The 11417-nt window shown below is 40.0% G+C and overlaps 1 protein-coding gene across 1 annotated transcript; it reads right to left on the bottom strand.

Annotated features, from left to right (window-relative positions):
• Positions 1-301: 301 nt before the first annotated feature.
• On the bottom strand, positions 302-10841 carry SNRNP27 (small nuclear ribonucleoprotein U4/U6.U5 subunit 27). Its single transcript, XM_030310771.1, has 6 exons — positions 10482-10841; positions 9359-9479; positions 7732-7844; positions 6860-6939; positions 1727-1791; positions 302-713 (listed from the first exon to the last, which is right to left on the bottom strand). The coding sequence occupies exons 1-6, from the start codon at positions 10513-10515 to the stop codon at positions 659-661; spliced, it is 468 nt and encodes a 155-aa protein (XP_030166631.1). The 5' UTR covers positions 10516-10841; the 3' UTR covers positions 302-658.
• Between the last annotated feature and the right edge of the window lie 576 nt (positions 10842-11417).

Here is an 11417-nt window from a genome sequence, read left to right as displayed (position 1 = left end):
TACCAAAATATTGATTTTTCTGGGGGTAGATTATAGGCGATTTTTGCCTTTCTGTTTAGTTTTTGGTTTCTTCTAAGTTTTTATATAATAAGCATGTACTGCTTTTGAAAAGGGGAAAAAATAAATGAGGGAAATAATAACTGGGGGAAAGGTAATAAATGGGGTAAATAGTTGGGGAAAGAACCACAGAAGATACAAAAATCTAGTTATTTTAAAATTACTAATGAAATATATATCTATGTAGGAAAAAAGAAAATGTGTAGGGGGATAATTTTATTTAGTAATAAAAATATTTATCAAATACAAAAGGGTAGAAATATTGCTTTATTTGAGAAACTTACATCCAAATTACTTTTATGTGTTTTCAAAAGTCCTAATGAGCATCCAAGAAGAAAACATACACAGCTTCCACAACAATAAAAACAAAAAACTGGGGTTGATGATTGCCCCAAATGACATTTCCTAAAAGGAAAAAATATTAACCTTTCTTTTTTTGAGTCAGGGTAAGTGAAATGCACACATCATAAATAAAATTTTCTTACTTTTACAGGGAGTAAAGACTGTGATCATGTTTTTTTATGAATATTAAATATGAAATACAAAATCCACTCTTCTGAGCAAGATGAGGAAAAAAACCCATTCATTAACATTTTAGTTCTCATGCAATGAAATCCAAAGGTCTGTTGAATCCGCCTTTTCGATTCATATACTGCCTATGATGAGAAGAGAAAACTCATTGTTTATTTTAAAAAAATTCTGAACTCCTCTTATAAAAAAAAATAGTAACATAAATAATCTTTAAAATAGCAAAGTCTAGGGTAAAAAGTATTCATGGTTATTTAATTCAAATTAAGGATATTATTTCACTTTCAAAATAATCTAAAGCCTTTCAGATTTCTTTAAAATCCAAATAGAAGTATGGAAACATACTTTCAAAATTATTTGGAAAGATTTTACAGACTGAAAAAAATCCGTATGTATAGGTTGTTACCTATATTTATAGGTTGTTACCTATAAACACCTAGTTTTAAGAAATGAAGAAGTGCTCCAAAATAGGTATCCATCAAGTAAATTCAACTGCGTATTGTACTAGTTCTCCTCATAAGACTCTACTTGAAGATAATTTTACAAGGAACAGTTAATGATGATTCTGGTCGTCACTTTAACTCACAGCATCCTCAGATTACATTATTCATATTCTAAATTAATCAGAATATTAGTCTTTTATCCATGGTAAAGGTAGAAGAGAAAGGCAATGTTTGATAATGTCTTAACTTTTCAATTCATTAGGAATTCTGTGAGATTTCACATATGGACTCGTTTGTTCTGTGGCATTAATAAAATATGCCTATACTTAACAGAAAAATATATTTACAGTTGAAATCCTTAAACAATCAATCTAGGTAAATAACTCAGGATGGATCTATTTTAAACCTATAATTATAATGAAATTAAAGCTTAAAGAATTGAGATTATGCTGTTTTGAAGAACTATGTAGAGCTTTAAAACATTTAAGCTAACTATCCTTCCCCATAATAGTTAATTAGTTCACATATAAATTGGAAATTGTTTTAACACACCAGAATAGAAGCAAAGAATATTAAAACAAAGGACTATATGGAAACTGGTACATTTCCTACAAACATGATTATCCCATAAATAAATTCTTTCTCAAGCACATAATTTGTATCATTAGTTCAAATGTAATAATGGGGGCTAAGCCTACCTGTACTTCCTCTTCTGAGACACATTTATGGCATAGGCATTTACAGAGCCGTCCACCTTTTTCCCCTGGAGAAAAGCAATAAACAAATATAAAAAATGGAAAGGATATATTAAGTGCTTCAAAGAGCTAGATCCTATAGACATGCTTACATGGCAAAATTTATGAATAAGGTAGTGAGAATTTTCAAATCCTGATGATATTCCATGAATTCTCAAGTGTTACAACTCTGTTCACAATTTTAGTTACATAATGCAACATATTCAAATATTCAAGCCAACAAACATTCATGATGTATAGATTATGTGCAAGGCATGCAGAGAAATAGGGTAACAGATCCTAACCTTTTTTTTTTTAATGTTTATTTTTGAGAGATAGTGAGCAAACAGGAGAGGGGCAGAGGAAGGGGGGAGGGAAGACAGAGGGAGAGGGGGAGGGAGAGAGAGAGAAAAAGAGAGGGAGAGAAAGAATATCCCAAGAAGGCTCCACACTGTCAACCAGAGCCCTACAAGGGGCTCAAACTCATGAACCATGAGATCATGACCTGAGCGGAAATCAAGAGTCAGAAGCTTAACTGACTGAGCCACCCAGGTGCCCCAATCCTAACCTTTTTTGGTCAAAGAATTCTTTGAAACCAAATACCAGTTATAGATTTTCTCTAGGAAAATTCATATTCACGTAAAATTTAACTTACGACTTTAGCTCATAGCATTCTCAAATCACAGCTGGAATAGCCACCATTCATTGAGATCCCATTTCTTGAATAGCCTTGGAATTTTGATTTTTAAGTTTTTTATGTATTATTTATTTTTGAGATAGAGAAAGTGCGAGCAGGGGAGGGGCAGAGAGGGGGAGGGAGAGAGAGAGAGAGAGAGAGGGAGAGAGAGAGAGAGAGAGAGAGAGAGAGAGAGAGAGAGAGAGAGAGAGAGAGAGAGAGAGAGAATCAAGCAGGCTCCATGCTGTCAGCACAGAGCCCAATGTGGGACTCGAACTCGTGAACAGTGAGATCATGATCTGAGCCAAAATCAAGAGTCAAACGCTCAACCAACTGAACCACCCAGGTGCCCCCAAATTTTGATTTTTGAAAAGAATCAGAGGGGCACCTGGGTGGCTCAGTTGGTTAACCGTGCGACTTTGGCTTAGGTCATGATCTCACCGTTCCCGAGTTCAAGCCCCATGTTGGACTCTGTGCTGACAACTCAGAGACTGGAGCCTGCTTCAGATTCTGTATCTCCCTCTCTCTCTCTCTCTGCCTCTCCCCTGCTCATGCTCCCTCTCAAAAAATAAACATTAGGGGCGTCTGTGTGGCTCAGTCGGTTAACTGTCCAACTTTGATTCAGTTCATGATCTCACGGTTCGTGAGTTCGGGCCTTGCATCGGGCTCTGTGGGGACAGCTTGGAGCCTGGAGCCTGCTTTGGATTCTGTGTCTCCCTCTCTCTCTGCCCCTCCCTAACTCATGCTCTGTCTCTCAACAATAAATAAACATTAAAAAATTTTTTAAAGAAACATTAATAAATAAAATAAAAAATAAAAAGAATCAGAATATAGAGTAACAGAGGCTGTTGAGTGTCACTTTACATCTTGGCCTTTCTTAGGTGGCATCTACCCTCTTTTTCACTAATTCCTTTATGGGTCTTCTGATTTAGCCAAGTTAACTTACTATTTGCTGTTCTTCATGCCTGAATTGCCTTCTCAACCCCCATCCAAGAACCCCAACCATCTGGTTCTTATCCATCATTCAAGGCCCAGTTCAAATGATTCAGCTGCCAGAAAGCGCACTCTACCCTTCCGCAGAATGTTAACTGTGCTTCCCTCACAATACCCTCCATTTCTACCTTGAATTATCATGATTAATATATACGTGATGTTACTTCCCCTATGAGACTGAAAGCTCCTTGATGGAGGGATATGGATGTGGGTCACCTTTGCATTCTCACATCCTAGGCCACTGTACTTGCAGGTGCTCAGACAATGACTATTAAATATATGAACATCACTGGGTAATGCCATCTCACACACACACACATACATGCACACATAAACACATGCGACCTCCAACTCCCTCCCTCCCCCATTACTGCTCATGAGAGTATACCCTTTCTGTGTAGCACACTTACCAGGTATCTGTGTTAGGTTAAACAGGATTTTTATCCACTAGCCTAAAGGCACGCACAGGTAAGCTACATATTTGAGGTGGAGCTAAAAATGAATATATTTGGTCTTACTTTTCTTTAATTTTTTTAATGTTTATTTATTTTTGAGAGAGAGATAGAGAGTGAGCAGGGGAGGGGTAGAGAGAGAGGGAGACAGAATCCCAAGCAGGCTCCATGCTGTCAGCACAGAGCCCAATGTGGGGCTTGAACCCATGAACCATGAGATCATGACCTGAGTTGAAAACAAGAATTGGATGCTTAACCAACTGAGCCACCCAGCACCCCTTGGTCTTATTTTTCTATTCCTGTTTTCATTATATTGTGTGTGGAGGCGGGGGGGAGGCAGGGAGAGGGAGAAATTACTTGAGGTATATAATTTTGCCTTCCCAAGAATAGGTAATAGGCATGACTTGGAAAGACTGGCTTAGAAAAAAGTAAACGATGCTAACCTTTTTACTAAGTTCATTTCCTAAAGGCTTACTGACTTTTGAAAACTATTTGCAGAGTTGTATATTATTAGCCTGTTTTGATTTACATGCTGAAATAGAAAATTATCATTTAATAAACATAACCAAACTTTGAAGCTTTCCAGAATGTGAAAATAAAAGGGAAAATAAGAGAATACATTGGCATATGAAAAGGTATCACCAGGGGCGCCTGGGTGGCGCAGTCGGTTAAGCGTCCGACTTCAGCCAGGTCACGATCTCGCGGTCCGTGAGTTCGAGCCCCGCGTCGGGCTCTGGGCTGATGGCTCAGAGCCTGGAGCCTGTTTCCGATTCTGTGTCTCCCTCTCTCTCTGCCCCTCCCCCGTTCATGCTCTGTCTCTCTCTGTCCCAAAAATAAATAAACGTTGAAAAAAAAAAAAAAAATTTTTTTGAAAAGGTATCACCATAGATCAATGATGAAATGTCACAAAAAACATTACTGAAAAACACAAAGGAGCAGACTTTATAGATGACAGCCATAAAGGCAACTGCATACAAACTAAATTAACATCCTTGTAGATGTCCTTACAAAAATAACTGATATCATTTGTCTTCATGGTATTCCTTAATTTTTATGGGATCTATGAATTCTCACCTATTTTATTTAAAAAAAAAATTTTTTTTATGTTTATTTTTGAGAGAAAGAGAGAGACTGAGTGTAAGCGGAGGAGGGGCAGAGAGGGAGGGAGACACAGAATCCAGAGCAGGTTCCAGGTTCCAAGCTGTCAGCACAGAGCCCAGCGCAGGGCTCGGACCCACAAACAGTGAGATCATGACCTGAGCCAAAGTCAGATGCTTAAATAGCTGAGCCACCCAGGCAGCCCTCTCCCTGTTTATTCTTACTAGCTCCCTCTCTCTATCCCTTCTCTCCTTTCTACATCCTCTCTCCATTTCCCCTGTCCCTCCCTATTATCCCTCTTCATCTTCTTCTCCACAAACCTTCTTTCTTTTTCCTCCCCCACTTCCTTATTCTCTTCAGTGTTATGATCAAGGATCAAGGCTAGACAGCATTCACTCTCTAATCTTCCTCTCTTCTGAGATAGGAGATATGCATGCAGCTACCCAATGGCATCTTTCTCTACAGCTAAATTTAATTCTTAACAACACTTCCCCTTTCTAGGACCTTTCTTGGTTAAGCCTATCCCCCAGTCTCTCAGCCTGTCACTTGAGAGTCATCAATGACTACTCACTCTCATACCCACTCCACTCCCCCCCCCCCCCCCCCACACCACCACCAACTCTGCTTCCTGACTGGGACTCAATATTCTGGTCTCTGTTCACACCTTCATCATCTTTCACTTGCATGACCCAGCAGTTCTCCCTGCCTCCAATCTAAACCGTCTGTCTCCCATTTGTCCTCCATGTTGTCCTAGCTCATCTTTCTTTCTTTCTTTTTTCTCCCAAAGTAGGCTTCACACGCAGCTCGGAGCCCAACACAAGGCTTAAACTCATGACCCTGAGATTAAGAGTTGGATGCTTAACTGACTCAGCCACCCAGGTGCCCCTCCTGGCTCATCTTTCTAAACACACATATAGGGGCACCTGGGTGGCTCAGTTGTTTGAGTGTCCAACTTAGGCTCAGGTCATCTCACTGCTCATGGGTTTGAGCCCCACGTTGGGCTTGGGCTGACAGCTCAGAGCCTGGAGCCTGCTTCAGATTGTGTGTCCCTTCTCTCTGGCCCTTCCCCACTCATGCTCTGTCTCTCTCAAAAATAAATAAACATTAAAGAAAATAACTTTGAAAAAAAAAATAAACTAAACACACATGCAATCCTGCTTAAAAATCATTGCTTCCTCTCCTCAACACCTAAAGAATCAACTCTAAATTCCTTAGCATGGCTAAGAGTATCAAAAGCCTTCCACGATTTGCTTCCTATCCTTTTCTTTTTTTTAAAGATATTTTTTAATGTTTATTTTTGAGACTGAGAGAGCAAGCGAGCAAGCAGGGAAGGGGCAGAGAGAGAGGGAGACAGAGGATTCGAAATGGGCTCCACGGTGACAGCAGAGAGCTCTATATGGGGCATGAACCCACAAATTGTGAGATCATGACCTGAACAGAAGTCAGATGCTGAATCGACTGAACCACCCAGGCACGCCTCATCCCTCTTTCTAGCTTCATTCACAGCCACTATCCCATCAGCACCCTTTTACCAGTCACTGAATTTGAAATTCCTGCAATATACTATGCTTCTTCATGCCTACATGGCATTTTTAGGAGCTCTTCCCTCTACTTGAAATGATCTTCCTCCTCTTCATCTGATCACCTTTAAGATCAAAATCAAATATCAGGCAAACAGTCCCTGAATTCTAATGGCAGTTCATTGCTTCCTTCTTTGTGTTCTCAATGCTCTTCACACAGATACTTAATGTCTTCTAAAGACAAGACTCATATCAATGGAAGACATTACAAGCAACAGCAAAAGAATATAGGAAAATGTGATAATCATAATAGATTAATTCAAATCAGAATGTTTAACTGGCTGCATGTTTTACTTACTTTTGTGGAGTCAAAAGAGGCAAATCCCATTAACTTCATCATTTCGATTTCTTCCTCTGTTTTGCCCTCTAAGTCTTCCTCTGCAAAAACAACAGAGAAATAAAATATTTTTGAAAACTCTATCATCGTTATATATAGGTATCCTGCCTTCCTAATGTTTGTGATACAACACTTTACTTTTATGAAAGACCTACATTAGTACTTATTTTCGCTAACCAAAAGACACCCAAAGAGGATTTTTAATTTTAAGAAAAAAGCAATTACTGTGCTAATGTAGGTCTTTTGTAAAAGCAAACTGGCATATCACAAACTTTCAGAAGGTAAGGGATACTCTTTGCTTTATGCCATTTCGGCTTAAGTAAGGTTTCATAGGAATGCTTGACTTTTGTATGGGGGGAGGGGGACATCTGTATAAAAAGGTAGCAATAGGTTAATAGTCATTCCACCTCAGCAGCAGAGAATACACAAAACAATTAGCTAAAGACTTGGGTCTAATGGAAAAAATTCTTCTTCAGTCTGGACACAATACAACTTAAGATGCTAAGAAGGAATGTGCTCTCTATCCTCCACCAGAGAGATCTGATTTAAAAGGACATATTTGGAGCCTTTAATACCAGATTTGACACTAGTTTTAAAGGTACTTCCAAAATAGAATATTCTCATGTTTTTAACTGTCCTTCCTATCTCAGGAGCACCACAGCTAAATACGAATTCACTAAGGTACAAATGATAACAAAATCTCAAAACCATATGCAATGAACAGTATAAAAAATTTAATATTAAAATGTGCCCAAATTATATAATTTTATCATGACTAAAGTTATCTAAACAAGGCTGTACTTTTCCTACAGTTATTTATCTAATAACATTACCAGTAATCTGACGTTCTTTGCTCTTTGTTTCTTTTGTTTCTTTCTTTTCCTCATCTCTTCTTTCTTTTAGTCGAGAAGGGGAAGGAGATGTGGATCTATGCCGTCTTGGGGATCTAATATTGAAGAAGTAAAGATGTCAGAAGCAGAGATATACCTGGTGACTTGTGTTGACTGGCAATGATATACATGAGCTCCTAAAAGGTAAAGGCTGAACAAAAAGCCAGGCTCCAGAGAATGAGGAGTCCATTCCCCATAGCAGAATAAGGAAGAAGGTTCTGCCTAGGCCCTGTGATTGTTAACCAAAACCCAAAAATATAGTTTACTGCTTTAATCATCAGCTAGGGCTAAAAAAAAAATTTTTTAAGGCAGAAAATGTAACTAAGTTTCTAATAATTACAAACACAAAAAGTTGACTAAAACAGCAACTGACACTTATTAAGAATCAAGAGTCAATTTCTAAGGTTCTTTCAAGATCTCACATTCTTGGCTATATACTTGAATAAACTCTTAATACCCAAAAGTCAGTAAAAACAAAACAGGGGCCCCTGGCTGGCCCAGTCAGTGGAGCATGTGACTCTTGATCTTGGGGTTATGAGTTCAAACCTCACATTGGGTGTAGAGATTACTTTAAAAAAAAAATTAAAAAAGAAACCCCCCAATATACAATACACTTATTTCTTACTCCTGCCAAGCCCAATGCTAATGTTTTTCATGTACTATTTCTTATTTACTCCTCAAGGCAACTCTAGGTCAGGGTGTTATTAACCCAATTTTACCAATGGAAATGTTGGGTTTAAAATAAGGTGGGCTTCAAATGTTCATCGATGGATGAATGGATGTGATATGTATATATATCTATAGATCTATATATCGATCTAGATAGATCTATATATATAATGGAGTATTACTTTGCAATCAAAAAGAATGAAATCTTGACATTTGCAACTAGCGGATGGAACTGGAGGGTATTATGTTAAGTGAAATTAGTCAGAGAAAGACAAATATCATATGAATTCATTCATATGAGGACTTTAAGATACAGAACAGACGAACATAAGGGAAGGGAAGCAAAAATAATATAAAAACAAGGAGTTGGACAAAAACGTAAGAGACTCTTAAATATGGAGAATAAACAGGGTTACTGGAGGGGTTGTGGGAGGGGGGATGGGCTAAATGGGTAAGGGGCATTAGGGAATCTACTCCTGAAATCATAGCTGCACTATATGCTAACTTGGATGTAAATTAAACAATAAATAAATTATTTAAAATAAATAAAATAAGGGGCGCCTGGGTGGCTCAGTCGGTTAAGCGTCGGACTTCGGCTCAGGTCATGGTGGCTCATGGGTTCCAGCCCCACATCCGCTCTGTGCTGACAGCTCAGAGCCTGGAGCCTGCTTCCGATTCTGTCTCCCTCTCTCTCTGCCCCTCCCCGGTTCACTCTCTGTCTCTCAATAATAAATAAACGTTAAAAAAATTAAAAATAAATAAAATAAAATAAGGTGGGCTTAAGTTCCCCTCATTTCATGAAACTGTAAATGCCTTATTAGTGATAAAAGAACAAAATTAAGGGCAGCGACTAGTTTCTTTGGGACTTGTGGTAAAACTTCTGGTTATTTTCTGCATTCACCTGGAGCGTCTTCTGTGCGGAGATCGAGAGCGGCTCCTTCGACGATCTCTCTCCCGGGACCTGGACCTTTCTCGGCGCCTGCGTTCTCTCTCACGAGACGTGGACCGGGACCGCCTGCGCTCTTAATACAAACACACAAGATCTTTTTGCAGAGTCAAAATATTACCTCAAATATCTAGAGCTGTGCCATCAATATTAATATAATGCCAGCCATTTCTAATAGTCAAATTAAAAAAACACAGGTAAAATTAATTTTAACACTATGTCATTTACCCAAATATATCCCAACTATGATTTCGACATGTACTCAATATTAAAAATTGAGATATTACATTTATTTCCGTATTAAATAGGATATCTGGAGTGTATTCTACACTTAAAAAGCACTTCTTAATTCGGATTGAGCACATTTTAAGTGCTCAATAGCCGTATGTGCATCACGGCCTCATTAACTTTTTAAAAAATCAAGTCTTGACTAGTTGAAGGTGATAAAAACTAACCAGAAGGGGGAGAATCAAGGGTTTAAGTCAGATCTCCTGATCGAAGTCCTGGGTTCTTTACATCCCACTGCTTCATTTATGGGGGTGGGAGCCAGAAGATATTACGAGGTGAGCTCCTTGAACGCAAAATTTTAAATGTCGATTTTCCTATTATATAAACTGGGAAGGAAACTAACATTGAACATTCAAGAACCAGGCATTATCACGTGCTGAGTGTTATGGCATGCGACATTAATTCTCAAGTCAGTTTTCAAAGATGGGTAGTATCACCCCCACCCCCAAAATGTCCAATTACGGGAATTCGCACACAGAAAGGATGGATGACTTGCACAATGCCACCAGAAATTGAGCGAATCGTGGTCTGACTCAAATCCCTCAGTCACAAATATAACAAGTTACTGTAGGAGGATGACAAGGTGTCCACGAACTCTAACTTAGGGGCTGGGGAGGAACTGCCTTCAAACCGCTGGAGTATAAGGCTCAGGTCCTCGTTCCCCTGTCCACTCTCACTCTTCTCGGGAGAAAAGGGCCCTTCTCTCCGTTGCGTTCGTACTTGCAGAGGGAAAGAGGGAGGACACGTCTCCGACCAAGCCCCAGACCAGCCCAAGTCCTTCTGGACTCACCCCTCCGTGGAGAACGGCTGCGGCTACGACCCATTGGGAACCTTCCTCCACCTCACCCTGCCCCGGAAATGATTGCGCAACAACTTCCGGGAGCGCAGGGCGCTGAGCTTTCACCGCCGACTGGAAAACGTAGAAAGGTCTCTCTGGAAGGTTCCGGCGTCTGAAGAAGGCAGGCTGCGCTGAGCCTGCCCAGAAATCAAGCGGCCTGCCCGGATTCCACGGCTCCTGAGCCCAGACGTTGTCACTAGGGACTCGCTAACAAGTTCCAAACAAGCCCAGTTTTTGAGCCCCGCTTACAGGTGCTGCTTGCCACCAGAAACTAAGGCCAAATGCCGGAAGCCACAAACTCCACAAACAAGCCTCCTGCCCCCGCCCCGTGACCCACCCACCGATTTGATTCAGGGCAGCCTACCTGGGAACCTTCCAGATGGCCTCGGGATCATTACCATCTAATCGTAACAACAAAAAGCACAGCTAGCAGTGCCTTGATGGATTGGAGGGCACCATTCTGGGGAAGAAAAGAGTTGGCACTCTGGTTCTGAGAGGACTCTTCTCCCTTCCCCTCAAAACCTCCAGGTCAGCTGTTTACCAGCCCCGTAATTACTCCAACCCCATAAAACCCTGACCATCAGACCAAATGGGGAAAAAGTGACTTTGGAGCATGAGCTCCCCTTCTCTATTCTCTGGCCACTGAATAAATTACTTGCTTGCCGTCAAATATGTTTGGTTATTTGGCAAATGGTATTGAGTAGTAAAGAAAAAAAAAAAAAAAAAAAAAAAGCCCTGCCACTTTGGTAACAAGATTTTGGTGAGAAGAGAATTGTCCTCTCCGCTGCTCCAGCCACACTTTCCCAGTGGCTTCCCCATCTTCTGTGTCCACGACGGGTGTTAAAATGTGCTAGATACCATGGAAAGGCCTGGTAAAGCTGAATACCC

The sequence above is a fragment of the Lynx canadensis genome, chromosome A3 (assembly GCF_007474595.2).
Source record: "Lynx canadensis isolate LIC74 chromosome A3, mLynCan4.pri.v2, whole genome shotgun sequence".
NCBI lineage: Eukaryota > Metazoa > Chordata > Mammalia > Carnivora > Felidae > Lynx > Lynx canadensis.
The sequence above is the reverse complement of the archived record's forward strand: the minus strand, read 5'-3'. Positions and strand labels throughout refer to the sequence as shown.